General features: G+C 39.6%; 1 protein-coding gene across 5 annotated transcripts in view; it reads right to left on the reverse strand.

Moving 5' to 3' along the window:
- The window catches only part of MARK1 (microtubule affinity regulating kinase 1), a 138,889-nt gene extending 117,756 nt beyond the window's left edge, over positions 1 to 21,133 (reverse strand). For 2 of the 5 annotated variants that reach the window (XM_072647797.1, XM_072647794.1), the window contains exon 1: positions 7,488 to 7,704. In XM_072647797.1, the coding sequence (XP_072503898.1) occupies positions 7,488 to 7,640 (153 nt within the window). In that variant the 5' untranslated portion in view covers positions 7,641 to 7,704. Of the gene's footprint in view, positions 1 to 7,487; positions 7,707 to 20,737 lie in introns of those variants that run through there. The other 3 variants (XM_072647798.1, XM_072647795.1, XM_072647796.1) reach the window with 3 other exon arrangements.
- Between the last annotated feature and the right edge of the window lie 925 nt (positions 21,134 to 22,058).

A 22,058-nucleotide genomic window follows, 5' to 3' on the forward strand; every position in this document is an offset into this window, starting at 1 on the left:
AAGCAGAAAGTAAAAGAATTTTATTGACAGCAGACATAAGCATATTATTAGATAAAGTTACCTACAGGATACATGAACAACTAACTTTTGACCTTTTTTGGTAGTGAGATCAGCAAACTTCTCACAGTACTCTTCTTTTAAAATAGAGGAAAAGGCTATATCACTTCTAGTCTTCAGATCATTAACCAAAAGTGCCGTTACCTGAAAGCTTTCCCAGATGAAAAAGCACTTTACCATACCAGTAACTAACCCTAACATCATTCTTTTATTCCTCTCAGATACAATACTCCCCAAAATGTAAATATATCTTTCCTTAGGGTAAAGTGTAACAACAGACTTAATGCCATTAATAAGTAAATTATTATCTCTGTAGTGAAACTTCTTCCTAAATTTCATTTTAACTGTTGGTTCAATGGGAGGCTACTGGGCCATTAAAGGATAATTTATCAAGTCTGGAAAACCACCCTTATGTTTACTTTTTACTTTACTGGCTTCCTTGTTAAAAAAACTACTGATGGCTTTGTTTGTTGAAACTGTGTTACCGGACCAACAAACCTACCCAAGGCAGGTAATCTTTGGCCTAGAACTAGAGTTCCTAGGATTTACCATTTTGCTTCCTTTAAAAAAAAATAAAGAACTACATCACTTCAGATTGTTTCCCAATAGATCAACCATAATTAATTGCATCTTGAAGTCTTATACTGTTAATGTCCCATCCAGCTACCATCACGCAAAGAGGAAAGGGAATTAAGAATGAAAAAACAGGGGCTAAAGGGAGAAAAAGATGTAGGAAGAATATAGGCATTAGGGAAGAACCAGATTAACAATGAGTTATAGAATCCAAAGAAAGAGGGCAAATCACCTGCTGGACTATACGAAATATCTGTGAGCTATGCTGAGTAAGAAAGCATTCTATCAGTATCAGTATATAAAGTATATATCAGTAATAAAAATTTAGCTCCTAATTTGTAATACAACCTTATTTCAATACGTGAACTTATCTGTTTTTCTGAAATAAATTGGACAGTGAAAATGGTCACTACAAAAGGAATAGCATGGATAGGTTTTGCCTATATCCTTCTTTCTCTTGAATACATGATGGAAGATCTTCAGAATATTTCAGAAACCTTTAAGGCTGTTTCTAGAAACCTAATTCGGCTATGTCCTGTGTGTTCTGGAAAACCAGTGAGCAATCATTTGAGGTGCAATGGGGGAAATCTTTTGATTTTAATGAAGCTTACTGAAAATCATTTTGTAAAGCAGATAATCATGTTCTGCTCAACATAAGGAGTAAGTTTATTGTCAAAAAGCAAAGCACACTTTTACAAGGTTTCCCATTGTATAAAGACTTAAGATGAAGATTCAGACTAAAAACATCCCCAACTTTAAAAGCAAAGTCTAGTGCAGCTAAGAACAAAAGGCTATCAATAACTACAGTAGTGGTCACAAAAATGTGGTCACAAAAAGTCATATTGGGCAAAGTAGAAATAAGTAGAGCTGACCGGAAGCTTTAATTGCACATCAACTGTGTCAACAATGAAAAGCACCAAATCTAGAAAAAGAAAAACAGTGATTTTCACAAACTACTCTCACAGTCTTCTGTTATGAACTATCTATCATGACTTAAATGCAAATTATTCCATTCAATTCAAGTTTAGCCTCTTTTGTGTACTGGATATGAAACTTAAAAAATAAATATCAGGAATGCCAGTATGGCAATGAAAGAAAGACAGAAAAAAAAATTCTTAAGATTAAAAATAATTTCATTCCCTAACCAATTAAAATAAAAGCATAGAAGTCTCGGGCTGCTAATTTAGAAGCAAACAGCCCTCAGTAGCCTGAAGGCACCATTATGTTACGGTGCAATAGAATAGTTATAGTTCAAAAAGATAGCCCCAAGGCATCAAGAGTTAAATAACAATGTAATATAGTATCCAGTAAAGTAAGCACCAGCATAAATAGTCTGGGAAAAGTTGCCTTACAAGAGCATAAAAGACTGATCTGTACAGGCTGGAATGAGAGGGGAAAGTCAGACCTTGAACAATAGTTAAGTATTTGCATAAGTAGATTTCAAGAGGGTTGAAGGGGGTAAAGATACACAACATGAAGGAAGACAAGAGAAAGGAAAGCACCTACTATGTGCCAGGCACTGTGCTAAGCACTTTATAAATATTCTCGTTTGGTCCCCACAACAAATCCATGAGGTAGGTGCAATTATCCCCATTTTTTCAGATGACTTGTCCTCGATAAACACAGCCACTAAGTACCTGAGAATGGATTTGAACTGAGGTGTCCTTTATTGCAGGTCCAGAACTCTATCTATTGTGCCATCTAGCCACCCTCTACCCGACCCTGATGAGAAGATAGGAATGATCCCGAGGTGTTTAAGAGAACTGACTAAAAAACTCTCCCCAGAACGCAAGTTTCTTGAAAGCAAGAACCATTTCACTTAACGTCCTTTTATCTATAGGGTCTAGCACAGTGGCAAATACAGAGTAAGTGCTTAATACACACTTGTTGATTGATTGGAAAAAGTGGCTGCGGGCAAAGTAACAAGAAGCATAGCTGAACTCTACCCCACAACTCCTCCAATAAGATCTAGAAAATGCATCAGACCATGTTCTGATCAGGAAATCCCAACTCAGATCAGCACAGGGAGACAAACAAGAGAGATCTGAGTACACTGGGTATAGGGGCTACTAGAGCATTCCTGGGCAGGGAGAAGATATGTACCAGGGCAAGAAGAGATGCAAACCCCGCACAATGGGGCCTAAATTTGTACAGAATGTAGGAATAAGTGCCAAATGGCAACATCATTGCTCATCACAATTTCAGATCACAGACACAGGGATGACTGAAGAAAAGACCTGCACTGAGGGGTGACATTGCAAAGTGAGGAGAAGTCCCAAGTACAGTGTAAAGCAAGAATCAGGTTCAGAAGCAGGAAGCATATGGTTCTAACCCCAGGAGGGGAATAGGGTCTCAGTTTCAGCTTCCAGACCAATTTGAAGTCATTAGCAGAGGTGAAAAGGGCAGGAATCCCAGACAAAAATGAGGACTTACAGTTTTGTCCCACTGAATCAGCAGAGCTCTCCAGCTGGCTAATAGTGGTTATGTCCCAGAAATGTCTACTGGAAGTCCAACCAGAGTAAGCCCACAAATGTATTGCTCCAACCTAACTCAGGTTAGGAATTGTAGAGCTCATAACATATGGCCTGTAGTCTGCTTGCATCTCACCAAAGTGGCCCAGGAATTGGATGTTGTGCAGGCCTATTTTGCATTCTCTACATTTTTCATGGGTCACCAGAAATCCTTTGGTGGGCAAAGCTGACCTATGTTGTGCTGGCCTGCCTTAAAGAAATTTCACATAGTCAGTTTTGCTGAAGGATTTGCATTTTTGCAGGTGCTGGAAATTCTCTGGCAGGTTGCAGGGGTCTGGCTCAAACCAACAGGACAGCAATCAGACTTTGCCCAGGATCATTTGCGGAGCGCTGAAAGCTTACAGGTCCCTAGCCTGAGCTGTCCTAGGGATCCTTTAATAATACAATATTCGATATTCCCCCAGCAGAACACAAGGTCAGCCCAAACATACCTTCTAGAAGTGTACACAGAGATGGGACCTAACACAGCCAGAAGTCAGGAAGTAGGTTGGAAAAAGGAATACTACCATGGTGACAGGGAAACTCAAAACACTAACCCAAAAGAAAAGGATATCACTTATAAGCAAAGCCTCCAAGAAAACAGACCTTGAGCACAAGTTCAACTAGAATTCCTGGAAGAGCTGAAGCAAAAATATATTTTTTTAAGAGTTTAAAAATGTTTTGTATAAATGAAATGAGAGAATTAACAGCATGACACAAGAGGTTCAAATTTTTGCTCACTAAATAAATTACCTGAAAATTAGAATGGATCATTTAGAAGCTTTGAAACATGATTTTTTTTAAGGTCAAAAGACTAAAGAAATAGAAGTCTAAAGTATCTTACAGCAAAAATAACTGACCTTGAAAACAGATCAAGAACAAATAATTTAACAATCATCAACCTAGTTGAGCCAGAATTAAAATTAAAAAGGCCTAAACATATCAAGACAGAAAAAAAATCTGCCCAGATCTCTTAGAACCAAAGAGCAATTAGAAATAGAAAAGAATTCATCAGTCACCTGAAAGAAACTTCCAAATGAAAACTCCTAAGAATATTAGAGCCAAAAATCTAAGCTTCCAACTCAAGAAAAAACACTCAAAGCAACAGCTTTCTGAATTCAAATACCAAGAAGCTAGTCAGGATAACATATGATTTAATAGCTGCTATTAAGAAGGAGCACAGTGTTTGGAATATAATATTCCAAAAGTCAAATAGATATAAGCTTACAACCAAAAATAATTTGCCTCCCACCACCAAAAAAACAAAAACACAATTGAGTCCTAAAAGGGAAAAAAAAAATTACCTTCAATGAAAAAGATTTCCAAGCATCCCTGATGAAAAGACTAGAGCTGCACAGAAACTTCAAATGCAAACACAAAAATCAAGAAGAAATAAAAAACAGGTAAACATGAGTAAACAATCCTAACAGTCTAAAGGATACAGTTGGGTAACTCGGTGGCTACAGTGCTGGAGTCAGCAAGACATCAGTTCACAATCAGGCAATCACATTAGCTGTGTGACCCAGGGCAAGTCACTTGACCTTTGTTTGTCTTAATCTACTGGAAAAGGAAACGGCAGGCAAACCACTCCAATATCCTTGCCAAGAAAATCTCATGGACAGCAGAATCCATGGGGTCATGAAGAGTCAGACACAACTGAACAAAGAAGAATAAATTCTTCACATTCTAATCTGGAGAGATAATACATGTGTCTCCTCTGAACCCTATAATCATCTGGGGTCATAAAAAAATCTAATTAAACAGAAGGCCTAGGAGTGGTTCTGCTATTTTTTGATAATCTTACCAGAGGTGGGGGGAGCAAGCAGGTGACCCTTAAACCTCTGAAATGGTCAAAGGAAAAAATAAACACAGATATAGAAAGATTTCACTCAACAGAGGAGCAGGAGGGAAAGAGGAGAAAGGAGAGAAAAGAATGAGAGGGAAAGCAGATTTAAGGGGTCTTAAATGCAACAAATTTTAAGGATATACAAGAATATTTATAGTAGCTCTTTTTGTGGTGGCAAAAAACTGAAAACTGAAGAGGTACCTATCAACTGAACAAGGTATGCTATATAAATGTGATGGAGTACTATTGTGCTGTAAGAAATAATGATGGAGGATGTTTCATAGATGCCTAGAAAGACTTACATGCACTACTAATGCAGATAAAGTAAGCAGAACTCAGAGAAAATTTTATGTCATACCAATGTTGTAAAGGCAAACAACTCTGAGAGACTTAGAAACTCTGATGAATGCAATGACCAACTATGATTTCATAGGACTCATGATGAAACATATCACCTATCTCTTGACTGTGAAGTACATGATGGACTCAAAGTACAAACTGGAACATTTTCTGGACAGGACCTAAGTGATCCTGTATGTCTGATCATATATATTTGTAACAGGGGTTTTGTTTTTTTTCCTTCTCAACTGGGAATGGGGAGTGAACGGAGAAGGTAAAAAGAAGAGAAGGTAGATTTTTGTAAACTGAAAATAATAAAAATCTTAATTAAAGAAGATCTTGGAGAAGACCTAGGAGCTATCTTCTAGTGTTTCATTTTTATAAATTTATATTAATGTCCAAAAACAGGTGAGGGGAAATAAAGTAGGAGGGAACTCAGAGTCCTTAGAAATCAATCAGGGGACTCTGGGCAATTCAACTGACCCAAATTTGTTCATTCATTCATTCACCTTTACCATCTCCAATTATCATAAGGTGGTTCACTCCCCGACTTTGGTAATTTTATTCTACTTGATATCATGTCCTTTGAAAATTAGCTGAAGGACCAGATAAAATCAATCAACAAATATTTTATACTCTATAACCTCCTCACAAAGGGGGAGTGATCTATGGATAGATTTCAAGAAGTGAATGAATGGTTTTTTTTTAAACTTATATTTTGACAACTATATTTCAATAGAATCAGTTTCCTTTGCAATCCTATCTTATTTTATTTTAGGTATTTAAAAAGATTATTCTGAGAATGGGTACACAGGCTTCACCACTTGGTCAAAGGGGTTCATGAGAACAAAAAAGAAAGAAGGAAAGAAACAAACTTTCATCTATAGAGAAGACCAGAGGCAGACATCAAATATTCATGGGAAACAGATTAGGCTTGTTTTGCTTGGTCCTAGAAGGCAGTATTAGTAGCAGAGGGTAGAAGCTGCTGAAAGACAGAAACTAACCTGGAATAAGGTGAATTTCCCAACAATTAAAAGTTGTCACAAGAGGAATGAGCTGCTGGGGGTGAGAAAGTGAATCTGTATCACTGGAGGTCGTCACAGAGAAGCAGCACAATTATCTGAAAGGAGTGCCTTAAAAGGGATTTCTACTTAGGTAAAGTTTGAACTAGATGACTGAAGATCCCTGACAACACTAAGACTCTGATTCTATTGTAATGCCTCTCTGAAAAGTCCCAACAAATAGCTGCAAGTCCGTGTTCCCCAACTACTGAATCATTTGCTATTTTTATATTAGGTCTAAGGACATGAATGAATCCCAGCCAATCATATGATGTTTCTTTCCATACAAATGCATGTAATAATCTGGGCGATAGACATTTTTATCCCCCTGTTTTTTCCTGTGTGGATAATTAGATCAAACACTTTCAAATGGCTAAGGATCTCTCTCAGGAGACTCTACAACATTTCAGAGCTTGCTGCAGTCAGCACATTGTCTTCTGGGAGGATCACATTATATATTCTTAAACAATCCATGTGGACTGAGAATTGTATATCCTCCACTATAGTGGTGAACATGTTCGACTTACTTATCTTCATGTTTTGGACTCACCTAATATTTGTAATCAGAAAGTCATTCATTTTTCTTTTGAGAAATCTTGAATGATTTTCACATATGATGTAGAAGACACTGTTTTGCAATGGATTCTACTGAATAAAATATTTTTAAAAAACAATAAAGACAGTGTATTCTCTACATCTTTTGATCATTTATGAAGGCAGAGATGATATATACTAAGGAATATCAATTGCAAATTAAACAGGAGGAAGACAACAGGTTTGGATTGCCATAAGGAAATTACAAAGCTCCTTTAATGATCCCAAATTTCTCTCTGAAACAACGACCCATCATTTTGGCACTAATGTTTTACCACTGTTGTACAGCTGCTGAATATGCAACACAACAATCATCAAAGGATTGAAAATGATTACTACAGAGAAGGCAATGCAACATGGTGGGCATGAGCAGGTGGCATCTTATAACCAGTGAAAAATTTCAAACAGAAGTGGAAGAGGTCATCAGGCTATCTTTGAGGCTTAAAGAATATGGGCTGCTTCTATGCTGAGGACAACAGATAACAGGGAAATATTGCAAATACTCACTGGTACTTTCTCAATGTCAAGGAAGGTCTCCAGCACACTGGGTAGCTCCCTCACGGCAAACTTATGAGAGAACTTAAGTGCTCCATATGAGGACAAATATGGATAGGCTATGATGTCCATCACTAGAAAGAATATCCAAATTGAGGAGATCATTTATCTATTTTAATACAATAGATACAGATTTATCAAGATTATCCTTGATAAAGGTATCGAAAAGGAATAGAAAAGTTTTTTAAAGGAATACTATACAGTAATAGAATAAATCTTTACACAAATAACTGAAAGATATAGAGGAAAACAAGATCCCATTGTGCTTACTGTTTGACCACATAAAAAACTGATTTGGTAGAGCAAAATGCCACTTTTTTTGATAAACACTACTGATATCTTTTGGTTGCAACATCCCCCCCACCAGACAACCATCTCATATAAAAATGAGTAATTTTTAAAGAAGGGAATGAGAGGAAGAGACAAAAATATCAGCAAAACTCAATACATCAAAACATCTGAAATAATATACTACGTACCATACCTGTGGACATTTCACATCTACAAAAGAATGAGGTGGAAGTGTATTCTCCTATCTTTTCTTTGTAGCCTTTCTTCGTAACGTTGCAAACTTTACTTCTGAATGTTCTGTAGTTGCTCTTTCATTTATAACATTGAAATTGTTGATATTGGTTTCTTAGCTCTGCTTACTTAACTCTGCATCAGATTCTATAAATCTTTCCATGCTTCTTTATATTCATCCCATTCACCACTTCTTACAGTACAGTAATATTCCACTGCATTCATGGACTGCAATTTGTCTAGCCTATTCCCCCAACAATGGGCATCTATCTACTGTTTCCAATTCTAGCAAAATGCCACTTTAAGGGCTCTGCTCCAACAAAGTGTCAGCCATATATACTTCAAAATCACACCAGATTCCTTGAACCATGAAAAGGCATGGAGGAGGGAGAAAGAAGTATTGGGTAGAGAGCTTGTTCAACAGCCCTCTGATCGTTAATATTAAGACAAAAACAGGGAAACAAAATAAAACAGACACCACCCTCACAGAGGGGATATAGTTCAGAGCCCAAGTCAAGGAAGGATTCCCTACGCTAAGGTATTCCAGATGCTCCTGCTTGAAGATGACATTATACTAATTGTGTCAAACTCTACCATGCTGCACAATATCCCAGAAAATATTCATAACCATTCCAAGATTCTGGCTTAACTAAACACCAGGGAAGGGGGAGGTCAACTAGAAAAAGAATGATCACTGTCCAGATTATGGCATGAAGTAGATGGGCTATATATAAAGTTTATCTGTCAGTAATAATAACTACTGAAATTTACATAACACCTTAAAGCTAGCATATGTAAACTGCTGTGCAATTTTATTTAGGTCCAATTAGCAGCACTGTTAAATATAAAATATTATCATTCCCATTTTGTAGATGAGGATATAGACTCAGGATAAGTAACTTGCAAAGTCATAAAACTATTATGTGTCAGTGATGAAACTGAACTTGGGACTCTGAGCTGAGGTCCAGTGCTCTGTCTGTTATGATATTTTAAAGTGAATACCAAATAAGAAATATTATGTACTCCACTGTGAAGATCTCCATTAGGGTCAATTACAATTCCAAATCCTGATCCATACTTAAAAAGTTATAGAACAAATCTTTCCTCTCCTATACCTAGAGTTCAAATGTTTTCACACACAAGCAAAAATATAATAATTTAAGCCTCAATAAACAGCTCTGTTCTTCGCATATGACCCATCTTCACTAAAGGGAAAAGCTAGACAATAAAACAATTACATCTTACTAGGTTTATTCTATTCCTTCCACTTTGATCACTACTGCTAAATACTGCTTGGACCAGATGACCTCTGATTACCTGTCTATGTATAAAAGCACAACTATAATTATTCTGTTCTTACTTTGAAATGGCAGTGAAATCTGAATGTTTCTAAATTAAATTATTCTTAAATAATATTAGCCAAGATGAAACTCCCCTCATAAGAAGTAACCAAATAACTGCACTGAGAAAAAATTATATATGTGACCATAAAGTATCATTTTTGGAAATAGAAAAATAAAAATGTCTTTCTTATGAGGTTACAACTAGAAGAGAATGAACTCATAATTCCTAAAAAAAATTGGGTATCCTGCTTACCAAAAAATTATTTAGAGGTTCTAAAATTTTTTTAAAAGGTGGGTTCATTTATTCAACACATTTCTCACCAGGTGCTTGTAGCATGATGGTACATCACTAGGCAGTGGATTTAAATAAAATAAAGTTTAAATAAAATACATTCCACTGGAAAGTCTGAGACCTAGAGCTTTAAGGAACCTTGGAGATCACTAAATACAACTCCCTCATTCAATAGATGAGGAAACTCAGGTCCAAGAAGGTTTTAAATATGACTGCCCAAGGTCACAGAGGTAGGACAGCGTCAGAAACAGGATTTTAACATGGGTTATCACAGGAGATCATTACAGAATTTCAGATCAAGCGTTCTTTCCATTGTAAATTCATACAGCTGGTAACTGGCTGGCAGAATTCAAACCTCGGTCTTCTGACTCCGAACCTAGCTCTTTTTATAGTGTTCCACACCTATCCTCATGGAGATTACAGTCCGTTGGATGGCTAACAAATACACAATAACTATAATACATGATAAATACATTAAAGAAGTACAAAACAAAGTGCACCAGGAGGTCAAGATGTAAAGATACTGTATTCAACAGGGACCTGGAAGCCAGAAAACCATTAATCCAAGTAGCTAGAAATGATAGCCTGTATTAGAATAATGGAAACAACTGCAATACAGAGAAGACATATGAAAAAGACAGTGTATGAACTCAAAAGGTTCTTACTACTCTTCTAAGATAAGAGGTTGAAGAAAGGGGAGACTGGGTGAATGGTGGTATATAAGAAAGACAGAGAAGTGGGTTCAGGGCATGGGAGGGATAACTCACATGGGAAGTAGTACCCAAAATGAACTATGCAAAAAGCTAGGAATTCAACAAGCATTCTGTCTCTTGCGATAAAAGTATATTCAAGGCTCACAGAACATCTAATGCAAAGACATGGAGAAGGGAAACAATGTCAAATGTAAGGACAGCTTATGAGCCAGTTTGTATGGGTATAATATTTCATGGAGCCTGTGATCACATGGAGTCTGGGTCACATGGAGCTCAAAATGGGAGGAGCTTATCCAAGTTGGGGAGAGATAGAGAACACAGCAGAGAGTGAGAGTAGACAAAGCAGAGAAAGAGAAACAAGCTGTGAGTGAGTGGAGGGAGATATTTGTCTAAGGGGAACTTGTTTTTGTGGGACAGCCTGATAGAAAGATTTAAGATTGGTTTAGTGATAAGTACCCTGTTATATCTTACCTCCTGGTATTCTAATGTTGTCCCAAATAAATATTTTGGTTTTGCCTTTGAGGAAAAGTTATTTATATTTTATAAATTTATCCTGGAAATACCCATGCTTATTCTTAGTGGCTGCTATGGATATCACATTGGTGTTACAATGGGCAGTCACAGAATCACAGGATCAGAGATTTATAGATGGAAAAAGCTTAGAGATCATCAAATCCAAATTCCTCACTTAATAGATAAGAAAACCAAGGCCCAGAAGGGAGATGACCTAGGATCACAGGGTCGTAGATCCAATGGAAAGAATCTTAGAATGCATCAAGTCCAATACTGTCATTTCACAGACAAGGAAACTAAGGCACAATCAGATGAAATAACCTATCTAGGAAGTATGCAAATCCTTGATATTTTATAGAATGTCAAGCCACAGTTGTAAAAGATGAGGGAGGGAAAAAAACCAAAAAACACCTTTTAACAGTTCTTTTTATGCTTCAATAACTCTAGAAATTAAGGGGGTATCTATCAATTAAAGAATGACTGAACAAATTATGATACATCAATGTAATGGCATATTATTATTGTGACATAAGAAACATATAAAAGGGTCAAACTTTTTATCAGAGAAACCTGGGAAGGCCTGTATGAATGGATACAGAGGGAAATGAGCAGAACCAGAAGAAACTGAATAACAACACTGTAACGAAAAATAACTTTGAAAGAACACTGAACAATGATCACCCATGACCCCAGAGAAGCAATGATAAATGCTACCTATCCTGCCATATTCAGGATGCAGACTGAGACTTATATTCTGAAATGATCAAGTAGGAATGTGTTTTGCCTGACTGTGCATATTTGTTACATGAATTTTGTTTTTCTTTTTTCCTGGGGGGGAGGGGAGGAACACAAAAGAAAGAAAAAATGACTGTTAACTGAAAAAATTTATTATTTCTGTTAAAAAGACGAGATCAATAGTTACTTTAGAGAGACCACTTCCAACAGAATGACTATCAGAAGTCATATTTCAAGAGGTTAAGAAGTTAGTAAGAGGAAAGAAAGTAGAATCAATGAATATCACAGATAGCTTTTCCTCCATGTAGGAATGTGAAAGGGAAGAGAGAAAGAGGAAGCCCTTGGGCCTTAATTTCCTTATTTGTAAAATGACCCCGAGCACCTACCTCTCAAGGTTTTATATACATAAAAAGGGCTAATGTCTGTAAACTTTTTAAAACTTTTTACACTTTGAAAAGCATACATGGTTTTATAAATCTCAGGGGCATCACCAAAAGACATTTTTATACTCTAAGATTCTCAGACTAACTTATATGAAAACAAAATGTCAATGAAAGGCAGCATGGTACAGTGAAAAGACCAGGAAATATGGAATCAGAACTCCACATAAAATCTTCAGTTAAACCCTGGTTTGGGCATTTATTTGTGTAAACACAGACAAGCCATTTACCCTTTGGGTCTCAGTTCCTCATCTCCCTTTAAAATGAAAAGGTAAGACTAAAAGACTTCTAAGGTCATTTCCAGTCCTAAAGCTATTATCCTAAACCAACAGGCCAATTATACGTATAAAGATTATGTAAACATTTACTCAAGACCACATTTGGTGCTTTACAAATCACAGCATTTAATAATATTTCTGGAGATCAAATTATTGAATGTTACATTTTAGAAGTTTAGCTGAGGACATAATTTTAATAAAGATTAAGTACCTATTTTAAAAACAAACTATGCAAACTTCAAAGTAATTTTAATAAGACACATGTCTTAATTATGTACAAGTTATATTTTTAATTCTCCTCAGAAGTCTCTGAGTGCCTCATCTTTACTCACAAAATCTCAAATCAATCTCAATATGCAAAGCAAAATGGGAATCTGATCTTTAAACTACTAGATTAAATTTAAATGTATTTTTGCTGGTTTCCTAACTTCTAGATAAAGCTTTAGTTAAAAAATGAAAATCAATTCTTACTTTAATTTGTCATCTGGTGTTCCAAAAGATAACACTTTATTGTGATAACCAGACCATTAATCTTAATGTCAACACTATGAAAAAGTCCAATAAAAATGTAAATAAAAGAATTAAAATTTCCCCTCAAAATTTCATATAGAAAACAGAACACTTCAGAAGGTCATGAGAAATGAGTTGCTACTTTTTAAAGGCTCTGTTTTTTCATATTTTAATGCAGTTATCACAACTGTCTTTGAAGTCTGGTTTAGTAAAGCAGCTACTCTCTCTCTCTCTCTCTCTCTGAATACATACATGTACACATATAGAAAGATACCTACAGAGAGAGATAATAAGCATTTAGTCAACATCCATCATTCCCTACATACTATACTGTGGAAGGAGTGAAAAATACCATCATCATTCCTATTCTTAAAGAACCTGTAATCTATTTGTTTAAGACATATGCAAGATACAAAAGAGGTTCAATAAATTTTTCTTGAATTAAGGTTTTGTGCAAGGGATCTTCTGAAAACCTGGCTCCTTCACAACAAAGCTGGCTAAGAGAAGAGAATAGTGCCATCCTCCTGGTAGCTACTAACAGACTTAAGGGAGATAGAAGAATATGCTCTCTTTTTTAAGGGAGATTATAAGCCTCTGCTGTTTATAAGCTTACAGCACCTGAGGACAGATGTGTCTTGTTATTTTTCTCTTTCCTCCTTCCTGGAAAAGGCTAACGTTTTTGCCAAATGAACATCAGGAAAATATATGCAAATACATACATATGTACACATGTACTAGTATATACACACTTTACATACATATACAGATAACACATTTCAAGTGCTATGTGCCAGGTACATTATAGTATATGAACATATACATATATAATTCATACATATTAGTGTTCTTACAACTGTCAAGTAGTACATAGTGGGGAGTTTTACGCAGTTATGAATCATTAACACAAGAGAAAAGAAAAACATGCACTAAGCTGAAGGAGCAATGTTATTGAACCAACAGCGCTGCTTGGTCCACAAAGAGTTAGTAAAGAAAAGGGAGGAAGATAAAGAAGCAGAAGAAGGTGTTAGAAGACTTGGGTTCCAGTCCTGCCTTTGCCATTAACTTATTGGGCTCTGTGGCTAAGTTATCACCACTCTGCTTTTCAGATTCCTTTTCTTTCAAATGAGGAAGACTATGGTGTGTCTAAGGTTTCTTCCTATTTGAATAATCCAGGGTAGATTCAATGTGTTTTTGTGTTTAGCCCTGAAGAGTAACTCCCTTTACTGATGCCAATTAATAACTGTTGCCTGGGCTATCCAAACTCTAAGGCTGGCCTCTCAGTCTCAGTATTAAAGGCCTTATTTTAGAATTTATTTTAGTTATAATTTAATACTTTCATATCATTTTCCCCTTTTGAAGCATCTTGGAAGTAAAAAAAAAAAATTCATCAAGTGTTGGACTTAAAGAGTTTTAGGAAGACCATGTTTAAATCCTGCCTCTGAGCCTTACTTGTAATTGTGTGACCACTCCAATCTATCCTCCCCTGAAGTTGTCAGAGTAATCTTCCAAAAACAGAGGTATAAACATATGGACTCTCGCCACCTCCAGTCAATAAACTACACTGGCTCCTTATTGCCTCTACAATCAAGTAGAAAGTTCTCTATTTGGCATTCAAAGCCCTTCATAATATGGCCCATTTCAATTTTCAGTTTTCTTATACTTAATTACCCATTATATACTACGGGATCTGGAGACAATGGCCTTTGCTGTTCCTCATACACATCACTCCATCCTTCTATCAAGAGTGTTTCACTGATAGTCTCCATATCTAGAAACTCTCTTCCTCGTTTTTTACCCCCTGGCTTCCCTCATTTCTTTCTAGTCTTAGTTAAACTCCCAGCTTCTGTAAGATGCCTTTTCCAGTGCAAATTAATCTCAGTGCCTTTCATCTGAGATTACCCTTAATTTATCTTGTCTATATTTTGTTTGTAAATAGTTGTTTGCATGATATCTCTATCTCCCCCATTAGACCATGAACTCCCTAAAAGCAGGGATTGTGAATATATGTTTGTTTTCGCCTTTCCCCCAGTATCTGGCAAACAGGAGGTGCTTAATAAATGCTAGCTAACTAACCATGAATAAGTTCTCTTACCTAGCTGATTCCAAGTATCCATATTATTAAATTAATAAAAATAATTATTAAATTAAAACCCTACTCCACAGGGTTTTCAGGCTCAATTAAAATAATGTATGTAAAATGCTTGCTATTTTAATTTTACTTTTTTTAAAATTCCTGATAACAAAGTTTCTGACCCCCCCCCCCAAATGGTATTTGAATATTTTCTTTATACAGCTATTACTGAAGTTACTAAAGAAGTAATTGTTAGTGACAAAAATGAGAAATGCAGGTAATAAAATGCTAAGGAAATGGGAAGATAAGACTGAACTTCTATATGCTTTCAGAGAAGAAGAAACACATGATGACTTTCCTAAGGTCCTACCAATGTGGTAGTGACGTAGCTGGACACAGCGGCACAACCATGTTCTCAGCCCAGGGATCTTTCCTACACTCACCATTCTAGAGAAGGGGAAGCAGTAAAATACAAAATACTTGTTAGAAGTAATCAAGTTGAGTGACATAGTGACAGAAATCTAAATCTAGAATTGCCACTATAACACACACAGCAAATAAAATTATACTGAGAATTTGAAAATGCTTCAGAAGATATGGGGACTGAACAGGTAAATATTTTAGAAGTCCTAAGATTTGATAACTCTGTCTTAGATCTTCTGCCCAATCCATACATACTTGGCTTAATTATCCTATCTCTTGGTGTTCCCGAGTCCCTCTATGCTCCCCAAAGTGAATGATTGGGTAACTTCCTCAACTTCAGATTTCCCTATTTATTAGCAGCTTCTCTAAGCGTGATTACAATTACCATGATGATTCATGTTCGGTACTGTACTTCACTGTACAGCAGAACTTAATTAAACCGATTTTTTTTTTAACTAACTGGCACATCCCACATTCTCCCAATTGTTAAATCAAATTTGACTACACAGAAAAATGTAACAAAATCAAGGCATCACCATCTCCTACAAATTACACAAGTACACACAAAAAAAAAAAAATACTGTAATTTAACAAACCAGCAAATTATCTGCCAAAATTCCTAACTAGAAATGTTCAAACTAAACAAAGAGAAAAATGAGTAACCTGGGAGATAAAAGAAAATACCTTTTCCTTCTTTTCACAAGATAATCATACTAGAAGATTCAAAATCAGTTGAATTGAAACACTTCATTTATCCAGTCACCCCAATTTACAACCTCAACTATCTATTCTCACTCACCACCAGCTGCTAGTAACTTCTCCCAAAAGATCTAGAAACTATTTTGCATATATTACCATATAAACACCTATATATAAAAAATGAGTGCATATTGTTCATGGAGAGATTCCTTGAGGAAAGGGTTGTTTTAGTTTCATTTTTGTATCCTCATTATGTGCTGAATTAAATGCTTATTGATGGAAGGTTTGGTGGAGGATTTAAGAGTTGAGCTACATCTCAAAATAAGAATAGGATCTGCACCTGAGGTTCAGAGGGGAAGGGCAGCTCAAACAAAAGTACGGATGGGTATTAGTAAAGCATGCTGTCTATTTCTATATGGAAATGGCCTGGAACAATTTTATTCATTCTTTAAAATCATTTAGGGGGAAAAAAAGAGGTAATATAGTAGTGAATAAAGAGGTGAATGACTAGGAGGCTATGGTGACACAAGTAGTACAGCTAATGTATAATTTTTCCACTATATCATACATGTACTAAAGAGTCTCCTTGTTTCCTTGATCCTTCAGTAGTAAATTGCACAGAGCAACTATCAATACATACATATCAAATACAATAGCAAACATTCTCTAGGAACCCAATACAAATGTAAGTTTTAAAGCTACTCCAAAAAGTATACAAGTCAGTTTTCCTAGTCTTGTTCATATGTAAAAATGTCTGAGTATCTCACATGTATAAAATATATATTAGCAAAAATATGGTTTTTTTAAAAATGACTTAAGTTTTTTTTTTTAATCTTAAACTATCAACATACATTTTTACTAGTACTATAGGAGTTGGGATTACAATTGTTCAACTCTTAACTGACAAACAGTAAAAAACAAATCTTGCAAATATTCATTATAAAAAAATTAGTAAAATAAAATATTTTGCATAGCTGAGTTCTATTACATGAAATTTGTTTTAAAAACTACTCCATGTTAGATGTTTCACCAAATGAGAAATCAGTCATGGCATAATTGTACTTAATCATTCAGAGAATATTAGAACAAATATGCACACAGGTCCTTAAATTAAATATTATTTGAAAAGTATATACACACTATTCCCAAAGAAAAAAAATTCTCTCAATCTTCTTAGGTTCATAGGAATGCATACTGTAAAAACTTCACACTCATACACATATCTAAAAAAGTAATTTTTTATTGTTGAGAATGACGACAAAATACTCAAGTATCTTTATTACTTTCATCTCATCTTCAAAGGCTAAATAGAATACGATCCCTAGTTACTGACCTCGGCCTTTACAGCGGCTGAGGTAAGAGGGGTTTTTGTTGTTTTCTTTATTTACATTGCGGGAAGATTTCTCTGAGTTCTTTAGAAAAATAAAATTTCCTTGAAAATAAAGTAAATGTACTTGAAAATAAATGAATTTCAAGTAAAAACTATCATTGGAAAGGCAAGTCTGACTAATTATGCCAATATTAATATATTTCCTGCCAAATTAGCTTGCTATTCTAGCTCAGTGATGAAATAGGTTAAGAAGGGAATAAATTTACTACCAGTTACTGGGGGAAGGAAAAAAATAAAACAAGTGTATTTAACAATCCTCATTAATGCTTCTCATATTCTTTCTTAAAACAGTTTACATACTTAATTGTATATTCTGGTATTGCAGACTAATTGTTTTGTTACACTGGCCTGATCTTCCAACTACATTTTAAGTTCCTTAAGGACAAAAAGTAATCAGAGTACCTGCCCTGGAGTCAGGAGGACCTGAGTTCAAATTCAGCCTCAGACACCTATTAGCTGTGTGACTCTAGGCAGGTCACTTAACCCCATATTGCCTCAACAACAACAACAACAAAAATCAACTAACAAGCATATATCAAACTTACAATCTTCGAGGTACGGGAACAAAAGGAAGAAACCTGCTCTCAAGTACCTTCGAAGGGGGAAACAAGGGGGAAACACATAAGCAAATTTAAAATATATACAATGTAGGTAATAATCGTGCCTAACACTTATTAATCAAGTAGCTGCTTTCTGATTTGTATGCCACTCTACAAGTAACCTCTATTATCAACTGAGACCACTGAAGAAAGCATATCATGATATGTTCAATCTCAGTATTATATACACATATGAGTGCATAGGTAATTTGAGTTAGCATCACAACAAACTGAGGAAGTAGATGCTATTATAACCCCCATTTTACAGATGAGGAAAGCCAGTCAGAAAGAGATTAAGTGATTTTCCCAGGGTCACACAGCTACCAAATGTCAAAGAAAGAATCTGAATTCAGGTTATCCTCATTCCAAGTCCAGGCTCCATCCGTTATGCCACCTAGCTGCCTCCTGGCAGAAGAAGTGAGGCACTAGGTACTTTACTCTTCTTTGGCTGAAAGCACTTTTCTAAGTGCAGGCATATTAATGGCACTCAAAAACTGTGAGGGAATGAGTACTCTGATTTAATATTTGGCACTTTCTTTAGAGATGGAAGAAAAATCAGAGAAGTAAAAACTCAATTATATCTAGAACGATGACTTCAGGATCCAGGTAAAGAGAATGGCTCAAAAAGGAAGAAAAAATATTCCTAAACAGTTTTCAACTATATTATTTCAAATGAGTATTTTTTTCAGCAGCTACTTTTAACCAGAAGCTCCTCTAGATTTTTTATATCTTATTCCCCACTTGAGAAACTTTACAAACTCTGTGTGTGATTCCTCACGAACTGATACAATTTTCATCTCCAGTGTCCCCCGCGCCTGGAATACACCCTCTCTTCACCCTTCACCACTGCCACTTGGAATCCCTGGCTTTCTTCACAAGCCAGCTCGAGAGCCACCTTTACGGGGAGGCCTCTTCTGGTTCCCCAGCTGCTATTACCTACCCCTCCAAGGTCAGCTGCTTTGCGTACATCTCTACATGAAATCTTGTCTTCCCCTCAGGTCAGCTCCTAGAGTTAAGGGAAGGTTTCCCTTCTGTCTCTGCGCCCCTAGCATCTAGTGCTGAGTAAACAGTAAGCAATCATCCTCGCCTAAAAACCTAAATTCATACAATTAGCATAATTCTTGCTCAATTTAAAAAATATTTTTCCTTGTCTTTACACACACTACATTCTATACTGATTCTCTGGTAGATAATCTTTATACTAGTATGCTTCCCAGCAAGTGCAGGCATACGTACGATGTAAATTCTTTCAAGAAAGAATAGAAAAAAATGTGTGCGCTCCAACATCAAAAGCCAATTAACAGACACAAAAATACACTCCGCACCCTACCTTACCTTTCATTCAAACACGCACGAAGGGGAGTGCGGGAGTATTCGGAGGCCACTACCAAAGAAAGCCTACCACACACTGCCTACCTCCTCCCCTCTAGCCTTACGGCTCACTCTCATTCAAAACTGACTACCACTATATAAAGGCACAGCCGCACCACTATTTAGTTCCACCACGTTTGTTACCCCAGATTTGAGGAAGAACAAAAACTCCGGAGACTCCCGTCCCTGCGGGGACTTCTGCCAACGGTCTTTGGCTGAAATTTCTCCGCCTTCGTATGTTTAAGCACCCCAACGCTCAGGCTCTAAAACCTACACCCCAAGGGCTTCAAGAATTCACTTAAATCCCTAATCTCACATCTTTTGTCCGAGAATCTATTAGATTGTTCGTCACTTAGGAGCGGGAAATGCCAACTAGTGAACTAGACTCTCAACGCCTCCAAAAAGCAGATAGGATTTTATACTCCCCAGAAACGTTAAAAAATCAAGGAGAAAGCCCTATTTCCAAGCCAGCCTCAGTTTTCCGGCTCTTTCTTGTTTCGGCCAGAATGTCAGGAGGGGTCACTTCTCGCTTCCCCGGGGGGCGCAGCAAGGGCCACGCTGGGAGAAGGCAGCCTCCCACGGATACTCCCGAGGCGCAGCCGCGACCTCTAAGCCCTTCCCCGGCCGCCCGCAGCCGGCCGCAGGCCAGGGGAGGACAGAGATTCAAAGGAAAACCTGCCGGGATCAGCCCCGGCAGCGGCACGAAGAGACAGCGCCGCGAGCTTCGGGAGGGCTTCGGACAGTCTGCCCCATCCCCGGCCCGAGGAGCCCGGGGACACGGGGGGCATTCTGCTCATTCCGGCCCCCGAGGCTCGCCTCGAGGTAAACACAAGCGCACCGACACACGCACGGCCCGCCTCGTCTGCCCCTCCCCGAACATAAAAGTGAGGATCCAAGGTGGCAAAAAGCAGAGTCATGGGGCGATGGAGGGGGAGCAGGGGGCGCGCCCCGGAGAGCAGAGCGGCGCTGGGGTGTGCCCTGGGGAAGCCGGGGCTCGAGCGATCGGATGCCGAGGCATAAAGAAAGCCGGCCTCGGTGCCTCCTCGGAGGGAGGAGACGAGCCTGCCATCTCCCCCCCCCCCCACTTCCATTGCCCCCCTCAGCCACTCTATTAGCAGCCCCGGTTCTGCCCCCAGCCCCGGTGGGGGAGGGGACTCGTACCCACCCATCCTACCTCCCTACCCCCGGCCCCGCGCTGGGAGGGGGACGGGGAGGAGGATGAGGACCGCGGGCCCCGCCGGGCGGGCGGCGCGGGAGGCGCGGCCCTGGGGGGCCGGGAGGGGGTGGGCGCCGCCGTACTCACATTCTCCGTGTCCCGCTCGTTCACGGTCGGCAATGGCGTCCGGGCAGACATTTTGTGCGGGCGCGGCGGCCGCCGCGGGGTCGCTCCGGGGTCTCGGCCGCCCAGCCGAGGAGAGAGGGGGGCGGGGAGCGCGGGGGGCGGGACGGACTGGAGGGGGCGGGAAGGCTCCGGTCGGAGGCGGGAGGGGAGCGGGCCGGCCCGCAGTGCGCGGCCCCGGGCGGGCGGGGGGGAAGGGAGAGTGAGGACGAGGGAGCGAGGGGGGAGAGAAGCCGCTTCCCGCGGCGCCGGGAGAGGAGAGAGACGGCGATGGGCGGGGGGGAGGACGACGGGAGGAGGGCGGGTGTCAGGAGCCGGGAGGGAGGAAGGGATGGAGGAGGAGGGACGGATGGGTCGGGTGGGGGGGCCCAGGTCCCGCTAGGCTCTCCGGGTCATGGCGGAGGGTGAAGGCCGAGCCTCAAAATCCCAGCGGCGGAGGGGGGCCTCGAGCCCCAGCGGAGGAGGCAGCCCCGAGGGCAGGACGGGACCGGCCCGGGCGGTCAGCACGTCCCGCCGCCGCCGCGTCTTCCGCTCCTTCCTCCCGCTGTCGCCGCCGTCCCCGCCCCCTGCTCGCTCTCCCCGGGTCTCCTCAGGTGCGCGGCGCAGAGCCGAGCCCAGCATTCAGGCTGCCCGGCCGCCCCTCCCCGCCTCTGGGCTTCCCCGCCTCGGCGCGGCGCGGCTCAGCTCGGAGGAGCGATGCCGCCGCCGAGCAGTCTCCCCTCGGATCCGGGCCGGCGGGCGCAGCACGCACCGCGGGCAGGCATTTGGCCGCTGCTGCCGCCGGGTGGGCGGGCGCCGGCCGGGGGGTGGGGGTGGGGGCCTCCATTCATTCCCTCATTAGGGATGCGGAGCCTCCTCCGCCTCCTCCCACCTCTCCCTCCTCCTCCCCTCGGCTCCCTCCTCCTCCGTCCAGTTCCTCGTTTATTTTTGGTCCTCCCCGCACGCCCTGGGCTAAGGTGGTCCGGGCAGCTCTGGACCCTTTCTTTTGTTGCTTCGGGGTTATGTGGAGTTACACGACTTTCTCTTTGTGCATCCCAGGGAATGTTTAGGGGTCATTATTATTATTATCACAATGAATCTCCTGTCCCCCACCCCCACCCCCGGCGTTGCCTCTCCATTCCATCCTCTTCTTCTTTCCCCGTTCCCTTCTCATCTCTCCCTCCATGACCTTAGTCAAATACAGCATGTCTCCGCAAAGGCGGGTGCCCTCCCCCACTTTCATCCCCCCCTCCGCCTCCTCCGCACTCCATCACGTCCTACACCGTCTGAAGAAGCGAACCGGGGA

This window comes from Notamacropus eugenii, chromosome 2, assembly GCF_028372415.1.
Source record: "Notamacropus eugenii isolate mMacEug1 chromosome 2, mMacEug1.pri_v2, whole genome shotgun sequence".
Classification (NCBI taxonomy): Eukaryota; Metazoa; Chordata; class Mammalia; order Diprotodontia; family Macropodidae; genus Notamacropus; species Notamacropus eugenii.